The following is a 25,586-nucleotide window of genomic DNA, read 5'->3' as shown; positions in this document are numbered from 1 at the left end:
TATGCCTCAGGCCAGATGCGCCAGCCTCCCACACCCTGGCTCCCATCATCCGTGCACAGACAGATGTGCAGAACCTAGCACTGCTGCTGTCCCTGTCCCACGGAGCACAGGGTACAGGGTGTGCAGGCACTGGCCACAAACTCCCCCAGCAGATGCAGCCAGTTAAACTGTCTGGGAAGATGTGGGGCCAAGCTGCCCTTTCCGTCAGCAATAGGGGAAAGATCACTGAGAAAAAGCTTCCAGTGGAGACCTGTCGGTGGCCAGGATGCACATTCCTCCTGCTTTCTAAGTCTTGGCTGAGCAGCGGAATCCCTCAGAGGCTTTCAGTTACTCACACTGTGCCGACCTGTAAGGCCAGACCCACCCCTCCATGGGCGCCCAGTTACGGCCACATGTCAGCTCCTGGTGACCTCAGTGTGCCAACCTCTTCCCGCAAGCGTGGCCCACGCCTCCATTATGAGGTGCAGGGACTGCTCATCTCTCCAAGATTAGCCTGAGTTCACCATCTTCCCATCTGAGCGGGGAAGGAGGCTCTCAGGCTCCTGTGCTCGCTCGCTATACTTGGGGTGTTCACGTGTCACAATGGCAGGCAGCGTACACTTCTCCTAAAGGGGAGGGTGCCACACTGACTTGGAAGCTGGGGTTCAACCTGGTTCCCACCAGGCAGTAACCACCTCTCAACTGCCCTGTGTCTCCTGAACTGGGAAGAGTCCACAGCGTGTGATCTCACATACCCAGCCTTCAACTCTGATACTGTCCACAGTATCAGAATCTCCCTGGGGCTTAAAGAAAGCAAAGACAGAAACATTAATCGCTAAGCTTTTGTTCTAAGGGGTTTTCTTTGTTTTTGCTCTGAGAACCCAATCTAAAAGGCCTCTGGGTGTGGTGGCGCACACCTAGGATCCCAGCACTCGGAAGCCTGAGGCAGGAGGGTCACTTCAAGTTTGAGGCCAGCCTGGGATATATAATGAGTTCAAGGGCAGCCTAAACTACATAGCGAGACCCTGTCTCAAAAAGAAAAAACAATTTTTTAGAAAAAAAATAAAAAGTTAACCTATTCAGATAAGTAAAATCTCAGGATACCTTAAAAAAAAAAAGAAAAATGCTAAAAAGCAAACATGCTACATACAGCCCGTAGTGAGATCATGGGTGAGTCCCACTTCCACATTTCATTTCTTTTTACTTCACCCTAACTTTACAGAATGAGCATTATTACCTTTAAAATCAGAAAACCAACGTAACTAACTTTTGAAGTTTAATTAGAAGTTGTATCTAATAATCACTTGGACGCTCCAAGATTCGCAGCACCAGCTCTGACTGCCATCTCCTTTCCCTAATTCCAAGTGAAAGGAACCCCCTATCAAGGGCCTACACTGCTCCTCATGGAGACAGAGCTGAGCAGCTCCGGTCTCAGAAGCTCATCCGAGGGGCATCAGTCTGCTGCAGGAGCTGTGTCCCCACAAGGAAATGGACTAAACACAGAAGCATGCACTCCTGCAGACAGTGAGTCCAACAGGAGTCACTCTCCAAGCGTGCTTCTGCCCAGCTGATGCCACCTGGGGCCCTGGCGTCTTCGCCCCTTCACTTCACAGGTGCCGCACCCAGGCCTGGCAAGCTCCGAGCAGAGGCCAAGGTCCTGTCAAGAGTCCAGGCTTTGGGGGCTTCCTTTGCTTTCTTCAAGTCTGGGCCGTTTTAGCTCTGGAGGACTATTGAGGGGGTCTCCGGGCATCTCTGAAACATCAACAAACATGAGGTTGGCAAATACATGAATAACTGTGTATACCAAAAGCTAACATTTGAGCCAGGTGTGATGGTGCACGCCTGCAATCCCAGCACCTCGGGGGCTGAGGCAGAGGCAGGAGGATCACCGTGATATCGAGGCCAGCCTGGGATACACAGTGACTCCCAAGGCCAGCCTGAGCTGCATTAGTGAAACCTTGTCTCAAAAGAGGGGAAGGGGCTCTACCATTTGACTGTTTTTTTGAGACAGGGTCTCACTATGTAGCGGAGGCTGGCCTTGGACTTGCAGTAATCCTCCTGCCTCAGCCTCCCAAGTGCTGGGATTACAGCCGTGCATCACCACGCTTGGTCTGGCATTTAACATTTAAACTAGATGAGGTGACGCATGCCTGTAATCCCAGCACCCTAGGAAGCTGACGCAGGAAGACTAAGTTTGAGCCCAGCCTGGGTGAACCAGCACTTAGCAAAATCCTATCTCAAAAGAAAAACAATTTTAAAGGGCTAGGGATATAGCTCAGTGGGAAGGCTCCAGGCTCACTCTCCAGTATGGAAAGAAAAGAAGAGAAAAAAAGCTGCCATGTACAGAATACAGTGCCAAAGCAAGGAACAGAAGGGACCAGGCTGACTCAGCCTACCCAAGGGCAGCAGAAGCTGTCCAGTGACATTTGACAATGTCAGGAAGGCAAGGGGTGGAAGCCAGGGATCCTAGACAACCCCACCCTCTAATACCCGGGACAGCTCCCAACAACACATGACTGGCTGGCACAAAACATCAGCACTCAGGGTCAGGACGTTCAACCCACACTGGGCCACCGCCTAGCCACAGCTGGGCCACACACACCCAGTCCTCCTGCACCCCTGCCTGGCTCACAGGCACTGGGTCTCCTGTCCAGGGATAAACTGGCAGCCATCACGGGAGCTAAAAGATCTGCCAAGAAGCATTCTTGCTGTCCCTGAACTGAAAACTAGGAGGTATTCCTTTCCAAAAGAACAAAAGAGAAGATATTCTATCTTTAATTACATCAAGCCAGCTGGGTCTGGTGGCACACACCTGAAGTCCCAGCACTCTGGAGGCAGAGACAGGAGGATCACTGGCAGTTCACAAGGCCAGCCAGGGCCACACAGTGAGTTCAAGGCCAGCCTGAACTGCACAGCGAGACCCCGATTCAAAAAACCAAACCAAAACAAAACAGCAGTAACAATAATATTAAGCCAGGAACATCATCATTTACCTGACGGAATTTCTTCAGTAGAAGAGGTGAAAACTAGGCTGGCTGGTACAGAATTTGGTGGACTCTCTGTCTTCAAGGGTGTTAAGTTTATTCTCCTTGATTAAAAAAAAATAAAGGGATAGATGGCTTATTAGTGTCACAGAAGTTGTTTATGTATGATACTAAGTTTCCAAACTACCAAGAAAATTCTTAGATGTTTCAGCCGGCCCCGCCATGCCGGTTATTAAATGTAATAATGTGAGTAAGTGAGGGTTACATTCATGTACTAAGTTAAACCACCACATTTAGAACGGCCAACTAGGGTCAGGGATTTAGCTCAGTGGTTCTGCTGCCTGCCTTGTAAGCACAAGGTCCTGAGTTCGATCCCTGATACCAAAAAAAAAAAAAAATAGAATGGCCAATTGAAATCAAAACCAGCCATCGCTGAGCATGGTGTTGCATGCCTGGTAATCCCAGCACTTGGGAGGCTGAGGCAAGAGGAACCCCGTGAGTCCCAGGCCAGGCTGGGCTACATAATGAGTTCAAGGCCAGTCTGAACTACATGGACACTGACTCAAGAAAACTAAAACAAAAAATTTCTAAGAATACATTCCTCTACCTAAAATACCAAGAGAAGGCGAGGTGTGGTGGCACACACCTGTAATTCCAGTACTCATGGGTGGCTGAGACAGGAAGATCACCATGAGTTTGAGGCCAGCCTAGGCTACGTATCAAGACCCTGCCTCTGAAAAAAAGAAAAAATAAATAAAATAAACATTGCCATGGTGCAGAAGCTGAAGGTTTTAAAAGAGCCGAGCATCGCTTCTCGGCCTTTTGGCTAAGATCAAGCGTAAAAAGAGCTGAGCACTAACCCTGAACCATGGCAGGAGTCTGCTGACAGCCACATGCACACATGACAAGCAGCGTGGGAGGAGGCAAGTGCTCCTATTGCTTTGGCCACCCCACCCTCGGTGCACCCCTCTCAGCACATCTGGAGGTCAAGGCTGGGGGACCCAGCAGAGGCCCACGAGCAGGAGAGTGACACCCTTGGATCTGACATCAGACTGCTGGCCATGTGGCCTCTCACCTCTCACAGCTGGGGCTGATGAATTCCCGCCCCGTCAAATGTCCTTACCGGGGGGTGGTCCTGCTCCAGGACTGCAGCGTGTTCAGAGTGACCCTCCGGGACAGGTGGCCCTTCGTGTTCTGACTACTGGGCTGCAGCATCACCTCCTCAGAAGGGCCTGGCAAGGGGCCCTTAGTACCAGGAGTTGTCGCAGGAGCATCCTTGACCGCTGCTGGGGCTGGAGCCTGTCCTGCCAGTGAGGGGGTCGCGGAGGGGCTGCTGGGGTCCTCCACTTTGGAGGTGGGGGTCCCCTCTGCAGGTCTGGGCCCCGGGGAAGACCCCTGCTGGGCATGATTCTTAGCTTTCTTCACTGTGTCGGGGGTCCTCACGTTCAACACGGGCTTCTCTTTCAAAGGGATGCCAAGTTCATCTTTCTCAAATGTCACAAAGGAGCAGTACCCATCAGTGGACGAAATAGCCAGGAAGGTCCCATCGCTGGACCTTTGTTCCCAAAGCAGGGGAAAAAGTTAGAGCCTTTCCCGAAGTCGCTGGCCCACAACACCCCTGTGACCTAGTTGGAAAACAGGAGTTCAGCGGGATCACGAGCTTTCTGGGAAGTGAAGGAGGAGTCAGGGGACAGCGCAAGGGAAGCAGGAACTGCAGGCTCCTCACACACTCAGTGTCCTTGCCCAGCCCTGTCGCAGGGTCCCAAGGCTCCAACCACAAGCCATCAGTGTCCACCAAATCAAGGTGGGGTAATCTTTTCCTGAGATACAGAGGAAATTCTAAGAAAGGGGGAAAAGCTGTGAAGACCAGGAAATACAGGGCGAGGGACCAGGGCTCAGCTAGACCATGAGCTGGGCCAGGCAGAGGCCAAGTCAGGGACTAAAAGGCAGCGAGGAAGGGCAGGGTGCCGGGTGCACACATGGGATAGGCCAGGCAGCTGAGGGCTTCCTCCGGAGGGCCTGGTGCACCTGTAATGAGCAGGAGACGCTGGGCCTCCCCTCCATTTACCCAAGTTCGATCTATCCCACAGAGCAATCGAAATGGTGTCAAAAGCCACAGCTGTGAACCCAGGAAGCAGCATCACAGCAAAGTCGAAATGGCCTGCCGTTCACTGTGGACACCGTGTGTGACTAGGGAACAGGGCCAAAGCCATGTGTAGTATGGAAATGCCCGAGCCCCAGCTCTGCCCAGGGCAACGCCACTGTCCCTGCGGCCACTCACCAGGAAATGTCACTGAGAGTGTGGTAGTGGATGTTGGACACGTAGCCGAAGGGGAACGGCTGCTGAGTATCATAGAGCAGCACAGAGTCCTCGGAGGCCACCGCAAACACCAGGCGGTAGGGCAGGCGCACCAGCTCCCCGGCCAGCTCCTGCGTGGCTCTGTCTGCAGGGGCGATGACAGGAAAGCAGCAGTGACAAAATCTAGGGGGAACTGAGTTCCCCAAAAGCCCTTTCCCGGGGGACGTAAGGGACATCATTTTACCCAAAACTAGTTTGCTACCTGCTTTACAAAGAATGCAGTTCTTAAGGCTTATGTTAAATGTATCAAGTGAGGACAGTGTCTGGAACTAAGAATAATGGCCAGTGAGGTTCAAAAAACAAATAAGGAGAGCTGGGGCGTGGTGGCCCACACCTGTGTCCCAGCACTCAGGAGGTTAAGGCCAGACCAGGCTGCATACCGAGATCCAGTCTCAAAAATAAAACAAGAAAGAAAGAAAGAAAGAAATGGAAAAAGGAGTTAATCTCATGGGTCACTTTCTGATAAGGAAAAATACAAACATTCTATCAAGTGACGTTTTACTGCTTTGTGGAGTAGTCATATTCATTCATATTAAAGATGACTATGTTAAAAACAGCTTCTGTAGGGGCCAGGGATTTAGCTCAGTGGTTCCACTGCCTGCCTCGCAAGCGCAAGGACCTGAGTTCGATCCCTGGTACCAAAAAAATAAAAAATTAAATTAAAAAAAAACAGCTTCTGCCTCCAACCATGGAGTAACAGAGACTGAATTCATGCTCTGTGACAGCTACTCTGGACTGTCAACTTGATGTGGCTTGAGAGCCACCTAGGGAACTAGTAAAGCACACTCTGGGTGAGTTTAGGTGGGTCATGGAGGCAGCACCTGGGCACTGTATCTTGTCTCTGATTCCTTCCTCTCTGGTGCTATCCCCTGCTTTGCTTTGCTATCCCTTCCGCCATGATGCTCCTGCCTTGGAGCCAGTTAGACCATGGACTGAGCCTTCTGAACCCATGAGCCCAATAAACCTATTCTTTAGGTTGCAGATAGCTGGTGATTTGTCCTCACAATGAGAAGGCTAACACATGCTCCCAACTGAAAAAGACCAAAATACTGGCAAAATACATAGAACAATAGTTTCTGAAGACAGTGGCCATCAGGCGACAACAGTGATTCCTGAGGGACAAAATGAGCAATTTAAGTCTTACAATTGCCTGGTACATTCCAGGCCCAGCAAAGGTAGAGAAAGCCAGAAAGGGCCCAGGAGACGCCCAAAGAGGGGTGAAAAGAGGGAGCTGAGAGGTGAGCAGGCCAAGGTGGCTGGGGTTCAAGGGCAGGTGTGCAAACACTCTGTAGAGCCTGAGGTCCCACCCGGATACAGACCAGGGCACCTGTGAGCACTGCCTGAGGCTGAAGGAAGAAGCCCTGGCACTCCTGTTTCACAGGGCACTGGTGAGAGCCTGCGGAAGGCCTTGCCTACGGAGTGGGAAAAACCACCCCTCACCAAAAACTGCTGTAATCACACACACACAAGGCTTAAAAGGAAGGCCCCCAGACCAGGGATTTAGCTCAGTGGCACCCCACCTCTGCCTCGCAAGCTCAAGGCCCTGACTTCAATCCCCAGTACCAAAAAGAAAAAGAAAAGCAAGGCCCCAAACAATCAGCGTTTCTAAGTGACTTAACTGCATCCTAGAAAAAAAGCCCAAGAATATTTGTAAGAATAAAAAAGCAGCCGTCATCCACTAAGGTAAATCACAATGTCTGGTATAGGATCAAAAATTACCCAACAGGCAAAGAAGCAAGAAATATTACCCACAATGAGGAGGAATAAAAACTAAAATCAACCTCTTATACACAGAACATGATGAGTTATTGTAACTGTATTTTGTATGTTCAAGAAACAAAAGGAAGGAAACAAGTTAACTAGAAACATGGAATATAGAAGAAAGGCTCAGACTGAACTTCTAGAGACGAGAACTGCAACATCACAGAAGGAAAACACAATGAAGGGACCAAGGGACGATTGCAGGGAAGAAAAGATTCATGGGCGCAGAACACAGCTACAGAAACTTCTAAAGTAAAACTGAAAAAAAAGACTAGAGTATCAATAAGCCACAGGATAATGTCACATGGCTTCATATGTGTGTAACTGGGTATTAACTATATCTGAAGAAGAGAGAGGAAGACAAAAAACACCTAAAAAAGAAAGACCAAAATGTCCCCGATCTGATGAAAACCATAAACTTAAAGATCTAAGGAGTTCAAGGAACCCCAAGCACAAGAAACATGGAGAAAACCACTCGAAGGCATCATAATCATCTTGCTTAAGGCCACTGATAAAAAGAAGAGTCTTCAAAGCAGCCTAAGGGAAGAAAAATAGTTAAAAATCAATTCATACATAATCTTACTGTATAGAAAATCGATCATGAATGCCATTTGACCAGTAGGAAAACAAATCTAGTAGCCAGAGCAGAGCACCTTAATCTAGCACTCAGGAGGCTGAGGCAGGAGGATCAACATAAGTTCAAAGCCAACCTGGGCTGCATAGTGAGTTCAAGGACAGCCAGTATTACATAGCAAGACTCTGTCTCAAACCAAACAAAAACGTAGTTTCAATGATACAGAAGTAAAGAGTGGAATGGTGGGTACCAGAGGCCAGGGAAAGTGGAGGAGGGAGGGACAGGAAAGGCTGGTCAGCAAGTACTAAGAAATGTGAACATTATACGATGCATGCCTGTCTCAAGCACCATGTGGTACCCTATAAATATGTACCACTTTTAACGGGTCTATAAAAATTAAAGATGATTAAACTGAACCAAACCTACACCCTCATGCTTCCCAGGAGACAGAGCTCAAATCCCCCTGGCCACAGTGCAGTCTTAGAGGGACATGGATGCCTCCCGAGGGTCGCCGTACCTGATTCCACCACCGGCCTCAACTCAAAGTAGACCGGACAGCAGCGAACCGCAAGCGTAGCCTTCCCGGGACACGGAAGATGGGCGGCTGGCCTAGGAGAGTGACTTAGGGTTAGAAACAGGCACGACCACTCGGCAGAAGCCAAGGAAAGGGCAACGTCTCCATTCTTTGCTCTCCTGCCTACCTTTTAAGGTTTTTCCTGGAGAAAATGTAGGTGGTGTTGGTGACGTTTTCCCCAGACTCCACACATCCGGCTGGGCGGCAGGAGAGGGAAAGGAAAAAGTCAGTGTTAGGGCTCACTGCCCCCCCAGAAAGCTCCAGAAACTTCCGGTCTGGTTAGGAACAATGTTATCCTGGGACAATGTTTTTGTGACTGGAGATGAATCCAAGTATTTGTCACCGTCTGGTCTCCGTACTAGAGTTCCACTCCCTGGCATCTCCACCTGGGGGCTCAGAGGCCCTGCAACCAAGGCAGGAAAAACAAAGTGGGGCCCCGCTACCAAGTGTTTCATCAGAGAATCCAGACAAAGTGTTCGGAAGGAGCCCATGACCCCACCTGCCAGCCGGGCTCCGACCGTGTTCATCATCCAGCGTGAGCCTGGACATTTCCCGTCTGCCAGACCCAGCCTATGTCTGGGAAGAGCTCACGTGTCAGAGCCTCCGCAGTCCCCAGCTGGGGCCAGGGCCACAAGGCTGTCACACATGTAATTTCACATGTCATCATTCTGTATCTGCTGGAGAGGCCAGGAGACAGGATCAGGAGCTTTTTACTATCACTCTTTTTTGTTGTTGTTTTTTTGAGACAGGGTTTCACTAAATGGTTCAGGCTGACCTTGAACTCGCTATGTAGCCCAGGCTGGCCTCAAACTCAAGGCGATCCTCCAGCTTCAGCCTCTCAAGTTCTGGGATTACAGCTGGGTGTCACCACGCCTGTCACTGGGTTTAGTAAATAACTTTTCATAAAAGCCTTTTAATAACTCTAGTTATTAAGGAATGTAAGCAACTACTTCTTCCTGGCCCTGAGAGCTCCCCAGCCCAGGGGGCAGTCCAAGCCCCCAGTGCTCCTTAGGCCTCTCACACACACATGCATGCCTCTCGGCCTCCAGCCTAGCTAGCTCTTAGTGGCAGACCTGACCTGGGTCCTCCTATGATGACCAACCCTGGGTGACCCGACATCACACACAGAATGGCTGGGAGCCATGGGGTCACCGGACACTGCCCTGCAGTCCTTGCTGAAGGCCATGAAGCCATCCCGACCTTGCCAGTTCTGCTGACTTGCAGATCTGCCCCTCCTGTGCCCAAGGAAGCCCAGCTACGTCCACCCCCGTCTAACCTTGCCATCACAGGCTGCCTCAGAATGGAAGAGTCAGACAACAAAGACATGCTTTGTCTTTGTCTTTAGAACTATGACTTCCGTGTGCATATCTACTGAAAAGTCGTTCGTGAAAAGGTTTAAGTAGTAAATTTTCTTACAGTAAAATTTATCTTAAGAGATAACTTTCCAGCACTCTAGTCTTGCAAGTCCCAAACTTGCGTGAACATCAGAATCACCTGGAAATCTTTTTAAAATTTCAGAAGCCGGGCCACCCACCCCAGGCCAGCGAAGCCACCGTCTCTGGGGAGGGGACATAGGGAGCAGCACCTTTTTCAAGCTCCCCTGGAGGTTGCTACGTGCAGACTGCACCAAGTCACAAAGCCGCACCACTGTCCGGGAGCCCAGTACCCCACTCTGCCTCACACGCTAAAGCGAGCGCTGCCAAACGCACCTGGGGTGAGCAGCAGGGACCCGTCGGGGGTGAAACTGAGTCTCCGGAAGAAGGACTTCATGCTGTCGTCATGAAACATCCGGTAACTTCTAGCCTGTGGCATACAGAGTTGAAACATCATTCTAGATCTTTACGCCCACAGTGAAGGCCTGCTGGTTGTTAATGACATAATACATGAAATGAAACATATTACAAATCAAGAAATGATGTAAGACCGTAAGAGCAACTGCTCACGAGGGCCAAGCACCCATCTCGTCAAGGAGGCTGTGTGCGTCAGTCTGTGTGTCTGTATATCATTATTATTATTTTTTTTGGTACCGGGGATTGAACTTGGGTCCTTGTGCTTGCGAGGCAGGCAGCAGAACCACTAAGCTAAAGCCCTGGCCCTGGCTGTATATTATTTAAAAATCGTTGGGCCAAAGCTTTAGCTCAGTGGTTCTGGCGCCTGCCTCGCAAGCGCAAGGTCCCGAGTTCGATCCCCGCTACCAAAAAACCAAAACAAAACAAAATAAAAAATTGTAAGAACACACATGAGCAACCCTGGTTTGTCTGGGAAAAACTTGCAGGAGGATGACAAGGGAACCTTTGCTTTTTACTTGCATATACACATTTAGAATTTCCAAGTGAATGAACACTTTTTAAAAAGAAAATAGGGGATTATTAAGCTGGTCAGCATCTTCTCAAACACTTCTTGAATGCCTGTGTTGCCCCTTTCACTAAGCGCCTGCCTCAGGACTCTCGACTGCTTTAGGACTCTGTCCTGTTTGCCTCCTCCTTCCGACCCGTGCTCTTCCTCACCACGAGCTACTTCCCAGGAAGAAACCACAACACTCGCTCTGTCCCCAGGTGTCCCCATTCCCATACAGACCAGCCCCACACTGACTGGCCTTGGGGTCTTGGCTACAAGGATGCGACAGGGAGCTCACGCCTTCCCCATCTCGGCTGAGGCACTACTACAGGGAAGTCCATGTATTTCCTACCTCTCCTTCAGCTCCCACTCCAGACAGCATCTTGGAAACATTAAAAGCCACGCGTTTCTTCTGTGTGCTGTACACACGCAGCACCCTGAAGAAAGAACAAAAATGTGATTTTTCCAGCCAGGGATTTAGCTCAGTGGTTTCGCTGCCTGCTGTGCAAGCTCAAGGAGCCGAGTTCGAGTCCCAGTTCCAAAAAACAAACAAACAAACAAAAAAGAAATGTGATTTTCCTCATCTAGTGAATGAATTACGCTTCACAGTCTACTACCAACTGGACAGCTGTCCGCCTGTAAAACCATTACAGGTGACGTCACAGCCCCATTAACATCTAAAAGGCAGTGCAGTGGGGAAACAGGTCATAATTTTATTTTTATTTATTTTTCATCAGTGTTTCAACTTCTAAGTAAGACACACTTTAGGCCCAGATTTATTTTTTTAGGTCTTGGACATTTGGCCCAGGAGCAGTCAGTGTAACTGCAGTTTGTTTTGTGCTTAACAGCTTCACTTTTGGGGATTTATGAGACTAAAGAAAACATGCACAGGTAAATCTGGCTAAGTCACAATATCCCCACTAACCAATCAAACTGTTTTATTCCTGGTTGCCTGAATAAAACATGAGCCAGAAAATAAATCGCATTCAGAATACAACAGGAGGTTCTATGAAAACAAACTCTCACCCTTCTAAGTTGCTTTTATCCCGGGGCTATATTAAATTCAATTTTTAAAGTAAAAGTAGTTAATAAATACGTGAAAGGAATATTTTGTTAAATCCCCGATTTTAAAAACTATTTGTTCAAGAATGCAATTATACCAACAAACACAGCAATGACACATCCTTTCAGAAAGCAAAAGACATTTTGGGGGGTGGCAGTACTGAGGAGTGAACCCAGAGCCTTCACACTGACCTGCGTCCGCAACCCTTATTTTTAACTTTGAGACCGGGTTTCACTAAGTCACTAAATTGCCTAGGCTGGGCTCAAACTTGGGATCCTCCTGCTTCAGCCTTCTAGAGTGCTGCATTATAAGCATGTGCCACCACGCTTGGCAAAACATTTCATTTTTATATGAGTTTAAAAGGCGTCATTAAAATCACCGCAGTAGTAAACTACCATCAAAAAGAGAAATAAATGAGCTGGGGATGCTGCTCAGTGGTAGAACACTCCACTAGCACCACACACACGCGTCTGTACTGAAATACTTAAATCCTCCCGGGTTTTTTTGAGTTATATTCATAAAAGGCCTTTTCTTTAGGCCTCCTGGGAAATTAAATGTAGTTCCAAGTTTATTTGATATCAGACATCTCTTCCTACATTTGTGCACCCAGTCCATAGGTTCACTAAGCACTGTGTGAGGCAGCGGCCCTAACTGGTTTCCGCTTCTTATCGCGTTGTAACAGTATGAAAACAAGAACAGAAGAACCACAGCCAGTCTGTGACTCACCCTGGTTAAACTGTGACAAAAATACCTCTGCAGAAAATTCCAGGGAACGCACGCACGCGCGTCGGGGTCGGGGTCGCGGGGACGCCCACGCCCGCCTGCGTCCTGCGTCACAAGCCGGGCGCGCGCAAGCCCGCCCACCCGCCCGCTGGTGGCTCCCCGCGCCGCAGCCCGGTCACCGCGGCGGCAGTGGCAGGCCGGCCGTAAGAACCTAGGGTGGCGCGGCCCGGAACCGCAGCCCCGCCCCGGCCGCCGCGGCGTGACACCAGGAGGCCAGAACGAGCTAAGGGCTCCCGGCCCGTGAGGAGGAAGAGGCCGCGGCCCCGTCCCCGCGCCGCCGCCGGCATGAGCTGCTTCCAGATCCCGCCGGGGCTCACGGAGCTGCTTCAGGGCTACACCGTGGAGGTGCTGCGGCGGCAGCCGCCCGACCTCGTGGAGTTCGCCGTGGACTACTTCACCCGCCTGCGCGACTCCCGCGGCCCGGCCGCCGCCGCCGCCGCCGCCCCGTCAGGCGACTCCGAGCCCGAGCCTGACGCGGCCCCTGACGCCGAAGCGAGCAGCGACTCGGAGGTGGACGAGGACCTGGAAGTCCTGGTTCCCAGCAGATATAACAGACGAGTGTCAGTCTGTGCAGAGGCTTATAACCCTGATGAGGAGGAAGACACTGATCCGCGGGTGGTTCATCCTAAAACTGATGAACAGAGATGCAGACTTCAGGAAGCTTGCAAAGATATTCTTCTTTTCAAAAATCTCGATCAGGAACAGCTTTCTCAAGTCCTGGATGCCATGTTTGAAAGGACAGTCAAAGTGGATGAGCATGTCATTGACCAAGGAGATGATGGAGACAACTTTTATGTCATAGAAAGGGGAACCTATGACATTTTAGTAACAAAAGATAATCAAATGCGTCCTGTTGGTCAGTATGACAACCGTGGCAGTTTTGGAGAACTAGCTCTGATGTACAATACCCTGAGGGCAGCTACCATCGTGGCCACCTCTGAAGGCTCCCTGTGGGGACTGGACCGGGTGACTTTCAGAAGAATCATAGTGAAAAACAATGCGAAAAAGAGGAAGATATTCGAATCATTTATTGAGTCTGTGCCACTCCTTAAATCGTTGGAGGTGTCAGAACGAATGAAGATTGTGGACGTGATAGGAGAAAAGAACTATAAGGATGGAGAGCGTATAATCACTCAGGGTGATAAGGCTGGCAGCTTTTACATCATCGAGTCTGGTGAAGTGTGCATCATGATTAGGAGCAAGACTAAAACAAACAAGGATGCTGGGAGCCAGGAGGTGGAGATTGGCCGCTGCCACAAGGGGCAGTACTTTGGAGAGCTTGCACTGGTCACCAACAGACCCAGAGCTGCTTCGGTGTATGCAGTTGGAAATGTCACCTGCTTAGTTATGGATGTTCAAGCATTTGAGAGACTTCTGGGGCCCTGCATGGACATAATGAAGAGGAACATCTCACACTATGAAGAACAGCTGGTGAAGATGTTTGGCTCCAGCTTGGATCTGACCGACCCTGTACAGTAGATATGCTACATCCCAGACCCTTCTCGGTGTAACACCAGACCCTTCTGGTCAGCCACAGAACACAAACGGAAAATAAACACGACAGAACCGTCCCTGCTGTTGCCACCACTGCTGCGATTGCTGTGGTTTTGGGCATTTAGAAAATTTGAAATCACTAGAGGATGAGCAGAGGTTTGACCCACACCTCCACTTTGCTTCTGAAAGCCCATTATTAAACCACTTGTAATGATTACTCCCAGTTTTCGCATCTTTGGTTTAGAACGAATGGCATGTCCCTCCAACAATGTAAGTGCCTGATATAAAGTCCAAAGTGTAAACAGCCTCCTTTCTTCTCTTGCTGCTACTACTGCTTTTGGAAGTTACCATAAAGTCTGCAGAAACCTGTTGTGTAACTGTAGACACTTTCCTCCCATCGTTTTCAAGGGAAGAAATGTAGCCTTCAGTCTCTTCATCTGTCCTTTGAGAAAGTCCACAATTGCTGTCTTTGGTTTTATATTAGAAAACGGTACCAGCTGTGATGAAGGTCTGTGGTCCACTGGCATTGTTCGACCTGCAAACAGCTTCACACATTATGGCTGTTTGCAAATCCATGGTGATGCTTATGGAAAGGCATGGCAGGTTAGTACTCCAAAGCAGACTGAGGTTAGTAGAACCCATGTTAGAGCAAAAATAATTGAATTCAGCACATTTTACCAGTAGTAGAGAGCAAGGAAAGGTTTTCTGGGTTAGAGGTTGTTTTTGTTTGGGGGAATGTTTTGTTTAACCTCTGCATTTTGTATGAATAAATGAATTGTCATCCATTTATAAGGAGCCTGGGGTGGCCATTTAGTTCACTTGGTTAGAGCATGGTACCAATAAAAATAGCCAGAGTCTGAAGGTGCCATTACTTTTTCTGAGCTAAATCCTTTCCTCAGCAGGTCCGGGTATTTCTTGTTCCTGGTTGCTTCTACTAGCTAATGGCAGTATGCTGACAAGAAGTGCTGCACAGACAGCCCGTTCCTTCTGCTCGAATTGTTGCATAGTTTGGTTGTTGAACTATCAATTTTTGAATTCCTTAGGTATGCTTTGCTTTTCTCTTCTAAGAAAAGTATTTCTTGGCTGGGTGTGGTGGAGCACACCTGTAGTCCCAGCACTCAGGAGGCTAAGGCAGGAAGATTTCTTGAGTTCATGGCCAGCCTGGGCTACACAGTGAGTTCAAGGCCAGCCTGAACTACTTAAGAGACCTTGTCTCAAAAACAAAACAAAAACAAAACTGTATTTCTGTTAGGGGAATTCCCGTTGGGATGTATTCATCTATAATGGAGCTTTGTCAGCTGCCTCAGACATTCATTCTAAAGTTCAACTCTGGGTTAGTTTCCAAAAATTGACATCATTGGGACTAGGGATAAAGCTCAGTAGTAGTGTACTCACCTAGCAAGCGAGAGGACCTGGGTTGTCCTCAGGACCACACAAAAGAAAACAACAGACATCATTTACAGTTTCATAAAATTCTCGTGAAGAAAAAAAAAATTACCGTGAAGACCTTTTTAATTAAGATGTTGGGATATTTGGGGTTCTAGCTGCTCATCCCTAAAGACAGTAATTTAACTTGTATTTAAAACATTTTTAACCTTTTAATTTTAGCAGGTAAAATTCTAATGAATTGTCCTAATTAGCTATATTTCAGAATGACTTTTTTCTTTAGAATGATTTAGAATCAGATGCTACAAGGGATCCTGAAGTAGAACTCTTTTTCAGACTACCCTGGGTAACCTATGTTGGAATTCTCAGAATCACGAAAGGCTGTATGTAACTAATACTCCAAAACAGACAGCCAGCACTGGGAAAGCCCATGTGGTGATCCTACATTTTCCTAAGGTTCTTCTTTTCTATGAGGTTGCTTTATTATCAAGTAAATTCAGAAAGCAGGTCTTGTACTTGACCAGATAAGAACCACACCTGTTTCTTGCAAAGAGAACAGGTGCATTGGGCTTCAAGAGTGACCCAGAAGTCCGGCCTCAGACCTTGTTAGGACTGTGTTTGAATGCTGAGATGCCCCCTGCCACTTCTTCCTGCCAGCATTGGTTAGGGTGGTCTGAATCCTGTGCCAGTTACTGCTAGGTGTGGGGCTTCTCACAAGTCCCACTATGTCTTCCCTGTCACAAAGCCCTCGATACCCTGACACAATGATGGTTACCATTTTACAGGTTAGAAGTCATCGTGTTCATGTCCTCCAGCTCCAACTCCAAGGGACATAGGCCCATCAGTCCAGACCCTCACTACATGTGAGTCCCCTGGGGCAGAGGAGTAAAAGGGTGGGCCCTAGCTTGAAGGAAGGCGACATTAAGAGAAGCAGCATGAATAAGAAAGAGCAAAGCCATTATCATACTGTTCCAGTTCCCTTTGCAGCTTGGAGGATCAGAGGTGACCGACCAAGTTTGACTGAGGCCTGAGGTGTCCCCATTGTGCCAAGGGAGCCCAACACTAACAGCTGAGCCTCACAGGGAGGCATGCATGTTGGAAAGAGATTCCTCTATTGTTTCATGTTTTCTTCTAAGCGTTGGGGCTTTATGCCCTCTTGCCTATCTTTGTTGTTGATTTTGGATGGCACAGAATGTTTCTGAGAGGCTTAGGCTTGAGGTCCAACCTGCAGTGTTTTCCTCCCTTTTGGCCATTTTTCTCACGCTCTTTTCTTGGCTGAATTTTCTGTTGAGTGGATTTTTTTTTTGGTACTAGGGATTGAACTCGGGTCCTTGCGCTTGCGCAGCAGGCAGCGAAACCACTGAGCTAAATCCCCGGCCCTTGGCTGAATTTTCTGAATGAAAGGTTTGTGTGTTCTTGTCCTCTTGGTCCTTAGTCTTCATATAGAATTATATTACATATAGTTGCTATATAGTCTCAGAAACCAGAAGAGAGCTTTTCTTTGAGCAGCTTAGCGAGTGAACTCGGCAGCAAAGTAGGAAGCAGTTCTCCAGCCAGGAGAGTGGTGTTCATCCCGAGTGCCCAGATTCTGGGCAGGGCACCTTGGATACAGCGTGTTGTATTGTGTCAGAGTACAATCTTCTCTCGCTTAGAAAAAGTGGAAGAATTTTGCAGAGACAAAGGAAAAGGACCCACGAATGTCATCTTTTATCTTTTGTTTTCAATGGGCTAATGTTGGAATTTTTGTTTTTGACATGTATTTGTAAAATCAATATTGCCAAGATAAAAGTTGTTTTGATTTTTCACTGTTATTACCTCTTGTTCCTACTATCTTGACTACTGACGTTCCTCAGTGATTCTAATGTCGATTTTATGGGAAGCAGCCTTCCCATGGGTTTCCTTTTACACACTGGCAGGGCTATCTTTATACTTAAAAAAAATAGTAAGATAACTGTCACTAACCTCATGGGGGATTTGCGGAAAATCATTTAGACCACCTTGATTGAAGGGTAGAGTCCTCATTGTTTTTTTAAGCTTGTGATAAATGATACCTAATTCAGCATTATTGTGCTACCTCAAGGGTAAAAATGTTTTAAGGTTAGTTTGGTCCTGAGTTCTACATAACAGTGTTTGAAATGTCTTTCAGTTGGAGTTATTTTTTAAATCATTGGGGTGAATCTTATTTTAACCTATTTTACAGTTGTATTTTAATCTCAGAAGAATGATTAGAAAGCAATCAATTTTTGTTTTGTGGTATTGAACATATTTATAATTAAAAGTCATTAAGAATTAAATCATTATTTGCCATAAACAAAGTTGGGATTTTTTTAAAAAGGAAACTAGGGCTTGGCTTCACTCTTGGTTAATAAACACTGACAAAAAAAATTCCAGGGAACACAGAAAAGACAACTTGCCAAATACTCACATACCTGTCGCAGCTCAGTGTAGCCACGTATTGACCCAAAGGATCCCAGGTTACTCCTTGTACATAGCTTTTATGTTCATTAAAAATTGAAATCTTTTGTCCTACAAAAAAATTTAAAAAGCACACAACAGCATTACCAGAACTGACATGGGCACAAATTACATAACTGGCCAAAAAATGATCGCCTTTATTCCATTCCATCGCGTGGCAAGAAGTAACGAGAGAGCCTGTGTCCCACTCCTTGTCCCACAGACGACTCCTCCCAGCCCTCGCCTCAGAAAGACCACGGAGTGGGGACACAGCATCTCCAGGTGAGGGCCGCACAGGAGTCCTGACTCCAGTTCTCCCAGTCCCCGGAAGAGGGGACAGGACAGGAGGAGGAGACTCTGGATGCTCGGGACAGCTGAGTTAGCATACAAGGTGCAGTCAAGTCTGGGGCAGGCAGAGGGCCCGAACACCACGGTCAGGAGGAAAAGAGATCAGAGACTGCATGCGGCAGAGGGGGCTGGGGCTGAGGGTGCAGGCCACGCGGAACCCCCACCAGGAAGTGGTCTGTATTCTAAAGATACAGCTGAGGCTTAGAAAAGACGACAAAAAGGGTCACTAATTAGGATATAGACCACCAGTCTAGAGCTGAGGAAGGGCCTCAACAGAAGCGACATTAACAGGAATGGCAGAGCTGGGCATGGTGGGGCACACCTGTAATCACAGCACTTGGGAGGCTGAGGCAGGAGGGTTGAGAGTTCAGGCCAGCCTGGACTACACAGAGACCCTGTCTCAAAAAACAAAAATAAGGGCCGAGGATTTAGCTCAGTGGTTCCACTGCTTGCCTCGCAAGCACAAGGACCGGAGTTCGATCCCTGGTACCAAAAAATAAATAAATAAAATAGGGGGCCGGGGATTTAGCTCAGTGGTTCTGGCGCCTGCCTCGAAAGCGCAAGGACCTGAGTTCAATCCCTGGTACAAAAATAAATAAATAAAATAAAACAGGGATGGCAGTGTTTGGGGAAGGTATTCAGAGGAAAACGCCAGCAGCACAGAGATACCTGCATAAGAAAAGGGAATTATGGGCCAGGGATTTAGCTCAGTGGTTTCACCGCCTGCTGCGCAAGCACTAGGACCCAAGTTTGATCCCCCGTACCAAAAACAAAAAGAAAGAAAAGGGAGTTATGAAGCTTTCACCACCTTTTCTGTGATTCACATCTCTTATGTGTTCGTTTCCTATATCTGAAGTACCATTCGATGGCACCCTCAAGCTGAGATTCCCTGCCATGATCCTCAGCCACTATGCAATGGCACCAAGCACTTGATGGGTTTCCTCTGTCAACTCTGTGACAGTGGCCCAGTGGTTCCCTGAGTCCCTACCTGTCGTCAGTCTGAACTGGGCTGACCCAGTGTCCAGCACAAAGATCCCGCCCACCAGACACAACCAGGCTCGTCACAGTTACGTGCGAGTCCACAGACGTGGGCCCGGAGTGAAACTCATCTACCAAGCCCTGATTCTTCTGCAACAAACAGCCCTGAATCCCATCATCGAACTGGATGCTTGTTCCGCTCACCACAGAAGGACACGAGGCACTCTGTCTGTCCTCCAGTAACGCCACACTACTGCCCAGGTCCCACACCTGCAGGTGTGTGTGGGGGTCTCACACTGCTTGGAAAGGACGAGGGGCGTGCGACTTAAGTCACTGTTCCAAGGCCTTAGCCACATTCCTTCCCCCCTTCACTGACTCTCTGCATCTGCTGTCACTGCCTGTCGCCTGCTGGCCTCCAGGCTCTTCATTTTGCCTCTCTGTGGAGCCCTGATTAGAAAGATGACAAAGGAGAGGTGGAAGGCAGATGGCTTAGCTGCCCGGCCTGGAACTCAGAAGGTCGAGACTGAGTAGGCGAGCTGGAGGATGGGGCGCTAGGGCTGCCTTGGCATCCTGACACCTGCTGGGCCCTTGGGTTGGGACAAGGAGCAGCACAAGAAGAGGTCTTAGAGCAAAGGTCATCGGGGCCAGATACTGAGGACCTGGGAGCACTGGCTGTGACATTCACCACCACAATCTCCCACACGTTTCCTCTCCCCGCAGCTGGACAGCAGGGTCCTCAGAGGCGCAGATGCTACTGGCTTTGCTCCTCTCCCAAAGTGGACACCAGACCCCACCGACTGCATCAGTGAATATGATGCCGTTTTCATTACAAACAGCTGCGAGTCCACTTGCAACCCTGAGCTCTGTGCAGGGACCAGGCCTGCCCTGTCCTGTCCTCACCCCAACCAGGAGACTCACGATGCCACCGTGCTGACTGAAGCCATCAAAATGCAACTGGACCCATGGCATTCGGGAAAAATCTCCTGCTCACCAACCACTATTTTAGTTCACTGAAGAAATTTTTGCATGTTACACTTTTTGGATGTGTGTGTGGTACTGAGATTGAACACAGGAACTTCAAACTGAGCTACAGCCTCAGCCCTTTTTTACTTCTGAGATAAGGTCTTGCTAAGTTGCCCAGGCTGGCCTTGAAAGTGGGACCTCCCCACCTCAGCCTTCCAGAGTGTTGGGATTACAGGTGTGCACCACAACCCGTCATGTTGTTTTTAAAGCAAAAGCCAGTTAGGCTTTGTAAAAGATACTTACAATATTCCTTCCCCCACAGGAACAAAAACTGACCACTTACCTTTACTAACATCCCATATGATGGCTGTGTTATCCACAGAGGCAGATGCCATTAAATTCCCATCAGTTGCCCAGCAAATGTCATACACATCTTCTAAGTGGCCCCTGAAGCCAAGAGGAAAATAAGCCATTACTTCTCAAAAAAAGGTAAGTCATTAAAGTTTAAAGGCAAAATCAAGAACCACGCATTAGAATGAGATTCTAGAAATTTCCTTTGGAATTGTATGAGCCCTGGCTATTAACAATGCCTTTCAAGGGTACCCATAGCTTTAAAACAGGTTCACTTTTACTAAGGACGATTTTATAGCAGAAACTAAAAGAGTCTATTTCCACGATGCTTTTATCCTTTACTTTCTTATGAATATCTGACATAGGTAAAAGTTTTAAGTTAAATATAAAGGTCAAAAGACATATTCTGAGCCAGGTGTGGTGGCGCACGCCTGTGATCCCAGCACCTGGGAGGCTGAGGCAGGGGGATCGCCATGAGGTCGAGGCCAGCCTGGGCTACCCAGTGAGACCTTGTCTCAAAAAACAAAGGAGGGGGAGACATGCAGGATTCTGTTTAACCCACCCAGGTTGTAAAGATCAACCCTGGGGTCCCTCCCCAAGTTACCTCAGGGTTTTCACCACAGTCCAGTTCTCCTTATTCAGCTGCGCCTCCTCCTCATCCTGGAACGCAATCTGCTCTGGCTCCTTGTTGTCATTCACCTTCCACAGCAGGATGACGGCATCTGAGAGAGCAACCACAGTGAGCCACATTCCGGCATGCTGCTCTCCGGGTATGGTGGCCTTGGGGGCTGCTTCCACGGTCTGGAAGGAAAAGCAGCTCTGCCTTCTGAACTGGGCTCCAGAAACAGCGAAGTTCACACAGGCCGGAGCCTCTACGACCACCTTAAGCAGGGGTCTCTGGGCCACCAAAGTGCCACTGTGGAGCGACTAACTGCATCCCCAAGTGTAAGGCAAGGCTTAGCAAGCAATTCTGACCCATGAAACCGCCAGCAAGTCACTGCACATCCTGAGGCCTCGGTGTCCTCTGGAAAATGGGGACAACAGCCAGGCGTGGTGGCAGACCCCTGCAATCCCAGCTCCTCGAGACACGGCAGGAGGATCACCTCGAGTATGAGGCCAGCCTGAACTACAGTGAGACCTTATCTCAAGAAAACAAAAGAGCATACGCTGCTTAATTCTCATTACTTGACACACTCGGGTATCTGGTTTCTGAAGTACAGTGATACTCACCGTCTCCTCCTGATGCTAAAATTTCCCCAGTTGGAGAAAAACGCACAACATTGACAGCTTTGGTGTGACGAGCAAGATTGGACAAAAATTCCACAATGGCTTTTCCATCTGGTCCTTTTTCTACCTTCCAGATCTGTCAATATCAAAACATCCACTTGAAAAATACATAGTGAATACCTACTATCTGGCTCATACCGAAACATTTCTACGCTTGTTTTCAGTAAGAAGATTTCATTTTCCTTTTGAAACATAAAATGAAGGAAGCTTGCCTATTCAAAATGTAAATGAGAGGCGCGGGCACTGGAGCACACACGTAATCCCAGCACTCCAGAGGCTGAGGCAAAAGGATCACTCCAAGCTGAAGGCCAGCCTGAGCAACATACCTTAGGGAGGCTCTATCTCAATAAAGCAAACAACAAAAGGAAGGAAGGGACAAGAAAAAAAAAGGAAAAATGGAAAAAATGGAATCAAAGCTTTTTATATAGGGAGGGGAGGGGGCTTGCAGAGAGGAGGGAAGGGGAAAAAAAGAGGTAGGAGCTATTGTGTACAGGTGCAAGTTCCCTGTGATGTGTGTCATCATTATGTATATCTACAACATTCCAATGAAGGTTATGCTTAAAAAATAATAACAATAATAAAAATAACAGTAAGATAACAGACATCCAGTTGCAACAATGTAGGGAACATTAGTGCAGTAAGAAAGCAACCCTCTTTTGCTTTCATTGTTCACATACGCCCTGACAATTTAGCATTCTAGACCAGATAACAAAGAACTTTGAATTTGATGAGACTAGTGGTTTTTTTTGGTGACATTAGTTTTAAATAAAGGAATGAAGCTGGACACGGTGGCGCATGCCTGTAATCCCAGCACTCAGATCACCTGAGTTCAAGGCCAACTTGGAATACATTTCGAGATCTTGTCTCAAAAATGGTAAGTCAAAACTCTGGCTCCAGGCAAGGCTTCCCTGTGTCCTCCCATCTCTGCCTGACTTACCCTGACGGCGGTGTCCACCCCAGCAGAGGCCAATCTGTGGACCTTCCCGGCCATGCTGTACTGGAAGTCCAGGCTGTACACAGGCTCCTTGTTGTGCCAGGCTATTTCGCACGTGATGACTTTCATCCTCCTGAGCTTGGGTGGGACAAAAAATTCCTCAGGCTGCTTACTCTCTGCAAAGACAGAAGAAGGCTGAAAGAATGCCAGTACTGAATAAAACAGCAATATTACAGCATCAAACTGAGTGCATGCTTGCTAGGAGCCAGGAACCCTGCTAACCGCGTAAAATGTTCCCTGTGCTGGGAGAGGATGTTAACGTCTATCTGAAACGAACACCTTCAAGCCTCATCTAAAATGCTTCCTTGAGCCCTGGCTTGCACAACTTTAGGATTGGCCTGGTACATCCGGAGAAGCAGAAAGACAGAAGCCCAGGGTCCTGGGTTGGGAAGCACCGCCCACCGGAACGGGCTCCGGGAGGAGTGGGAAGGGGCAGGGAGATCCTCGGGGGAGGGGGCTTCCTAGAGGAGGGGACCACAGGGGAAGGGGGTCACGGAGAGGATTCCTGGAGGGGGTTGCTTCCTGGAAGAGGGGGTCACGAGGGAGGGGACCGTCCCAAGAAGGGGCCTCCCGGAAGAGGGCGTCTCGCGTTGACGAGGGGGCGAGACTGCGGGCCAGGTCGGACCCCTGCTCGGGAACCCGGCTGTGCGCAGGGAGCCTGGGCGGGGCCTGCAGCAGGAAGCCGCGCGGGGACCGGGCCTGGCAGGACCTTAAGCTCGCGCGAGCGCCGCTCCAGGGCCACCCCGGCCCCAGCAGCCGGCCCTCGGCGAGCAGCCCTCTCCTAGCCCCGCCTGGCCCGGCGGCGAGTCCCGCGGGGAGAGGGTGGTCAGTCCCGGGAAGCAGTACCTGCACAGACACCGCCGCTCCACTGAGCCGCCACCTCCCGCCGCAGAGCGAGTCGATTCCCGCGCGCCGCGGGCCCCGCCCCCGCACGGGTGGGACTTAGGGAACACCACGCCCCCCTATGGGTGGAGCTCACGGGACGCCCGGTCCTCTGATGGGCGGGACTTCGCTATGGCTTATTGTGGGCAGGGCTCTAGGAGGTCCCGGCCCTCCCGGGCGCTGGGGACGGGGCCAGCCCTACCGAGGGACTGGCATCAGGGCGGTTTCCTCCTGGCTCATCGATTTCTACAGACCCACACACTGGTGGGAAAATGGATGAGTTCATCGGATCCAGTTCTGTCCCTATTTCCTTGGTTCATTCTTTTAGCATTCATCTACTGAGCATCTGCTAGGTGTTAGACCCTGTGGTGGCGCTGGAGAACCAGTGGTAAGTGAAGTTAAGTCAGTCTGACCTTGGGGAATTTCATCTCCCTAAAGTCTTCTTATAGAGACAAGTGGGGAAACATCGGAGATCCCCAAAATGGCCAGAATGTTCACGGGTGCAGCGACTGGTTAAAAGCACTCGCCGCTCAAGGGCGCAGCCTGGTCTCCGGAGTTTCAAATGTCAGTGAAACAGGCTCCCTTGCCAGGCATCCTCAGCGAGATACGCAAAGGACCACAATAAAAAGATCCCGTGGGAGGGAGGGGAAAGGAACAGGGCGCCTGAGTCCTGGGGATGAGGTCCTTTGGGATGTGAAGGCTCACTTAAGTTTGAAAGCAAAATGGCTTCAGGTGATTCTGTTTTGGAAGAGCAGTACTGAGCCCCGACTTTGCAAAGTGTAGTTTAGCTGAGGACCGGCCACAGGTGGGCACAGGGGCGCACGAAGGGGAGCACTGGAGCAGGGGATGGGAAAGGACAGGATGGGGGAGTGACCCTGAAGCCTGTGAGCCAGAATCATACTTAGTGTTTCCATGGCAACTTCAAGTCTCATTCTAAATGAACTGGAACCCTGATGACAGGTGTCAGTCCTGGAGCTTGGTTGAAACAAGACAGGCCCTGGACACGTAAATGCTCACCATGTGCGTGCCCAAGTTTCGAGGGTGGAAATGTAACGTTTTTGAGACAGGTCCACTATGTGGCCCCGGCCTTGAACTCTTAATCCTGCTTCAGCCTCCTGAGTGCTGGGATTACAGGTGTTCGCCACACCCCGCTGACCCCTCTGTTTCTGTCCCTGAGAACAGGTCCAGCTGTGCCTGTGGCTTCTGGTGTTCAGAGCGAATGTCACAGCAGTCTATGAACGCCACATTCCAAGGATGTCACAGCAGGTTTCTGCTCTGTAGCCACTGACCTCTCTCCTGGAAATGACCTGCCTAGTCAGGCAGCACCTTGGCAACCGGCAACAGCGCCCATGAACACATTCTGATACTTTACCTCAAGGAAGCAAGGTCACAAAGGGAAATGTTACCTATATAGCAAAAAAAATTATAAATCCCAGTTATTTTAGCCCTGGCTCACATGGCAGTAGAAAGCAGAGGCCATAGCTTTCACAGGAACCTCATGGGGGATTAGGGTGAATCCAAGTACTTTCTGAATATAAAACAGCATTCTACTTTATGAAGTCAAGTTCTGGATATTTACAAAGTTATCTATTCCTAGACAGGAGGTAGACTGCGATGAAAGCTTTTTCCCCCTAGTACTGGGATTTGAACTCAGAGCCTTCTCACTAAGCTACACCTTCAGGCCTTTGAGACAGAGTTGGCTAAATTGCCCAGGTTGGCCTTTAACTTGTAATCCTCCTGTCTCAGCTTCCCAGAGTGCTAGGATTATAGGTGTGTGCCACCATACCCAGCTGGGATGAAAGTTTTTCTAAATCACACTGAAACTTACTATATTTCTTATTACCATGCCACCAAGTCCTATTTTGCAAGAAATCCTTCTGTGGTTCTACAAGTCTGCTGACTTACAGAGCAAAACGATGACCCTGGGGGCTGTATTACTGCCCCGCGGCAGCTGAAAAGGTGCACCTGCTCACAGCACTCTGATGAGAAAGTGTGAGGGAGACGAAGCTGTAATTCCCACTCTGGGTCTGTGATG

At 49.0% G+C, this 25,586-nt stretch overlaps 1 protein-coding gene and 1 pseudogene across 5 annotated transcripts; one reads left to right on the top strand and one right to left on the bottom strand.

The window, feature by feature from the left end:
* Positions 1-1,242: 1,242 nt before the first annotated feature.
* Positions 1,243-25,572, bottom strand: Chaf1b (chromatin assembly factor 1 subunit B). Of its 4 annotated transcripts, none has more exons than XM_021256283.2 (15): positions 23,516-25,572; positions 22,613-22,785; positions 21,619-21,751; positions 20,993-21,110; positions 20,381-20,484; positions 17,724-17,820; positions 10,921-11,005; positions 9,941-10,034; positions 8,359-8,428; positions 8,175-8,266; positions 5,245-5,407; positions 4,087-4,518; positions 3,610-3,696; positions 2,973-3,067; positions 1,243-1,731 (listed from the first exon to the last, which is right to left on the bottom strand). In XM_021256283.2, the coding sequence occupies exons 2-15, from the start codon at positions 22,736-22,738 to the stop codon at positions 1,640-1,642; spliced, it is 1,788 nt and encodes a 595-aa protein (XP_021111942.2). In that variant the 5' UTR covers positions 22,739-22,785; positions 23,516-25,572; the 3' UTR covers positions 1,243-1,639. The 4 variants fall into 4 exon arrangements, with proteins under 4 accessions (XP_021111942.2, XP_021111943.2, XP_087068131.1 ...); XM_021256284.2 differs by lacking the exon at positions 23,516-25,572 and adding an exon at positions 22,892-23,494; XM_087212005.1 differs by lacking the exon at positions 3,610-3,696.
* Positions 12,472-17,105, top strand: LOC110348666 (cAMP-dependent protein kinase type II-alpha regulatory subunit pseudogene; annotated as a pseudogene). The gene has a single exon (XR_015451498.1). The product of XR_015451498.1 is annotated as a cAMP-dependent protein kinase type II-alpha regulatory subunit pseudogene (transcript).
* Positions 25,573-25,586: the final 14 nt, after the last annotated feature.

The sequence above is a fragment of the Heterocephalus glaber genome, unplaced genomic scaffold, assembly GCF_053883595.1.
Source record: "Heterocephalus glaber isolate CG9 unplaced genomic scaffold, H.glaber_assembly_v1.0 deba00000122, whole genome shotgun sequence".
NCBI classification, from domain to species: Eukaryota; Metazoa; Chordata; class Mammalia; order Rodentia; family Bathyergidae; genus Heterocephalus; species Heterocephalus glaber.
This window is presented reverse-complemented; position numbering and strand designations above follow the sequence as displayed.

Coding starts and splice junctions, on each gene's coding strand:
- Chaf1b (XM_021256283.2), bottom strand. CDS start 22,738: ATGAAAGTCATCACGTGCGAAATAGCCTGGCACAACAAGGAGCCTGTG. Junction 20,485..20,992: donor ACTGTGGTGAAAACCCTGAG/GTAACTTGGGGA, acceptor TCTTGGCTTCAG/GGGCCACTTAGAAGATGTGT. Junction 3,697..4,086: donor TGGAGCAGGACCACCCCCCG/GTAAGGACATTT, acceptor TCTTTTTTTCAG/AGGCAGGGTCTTGATACGTA.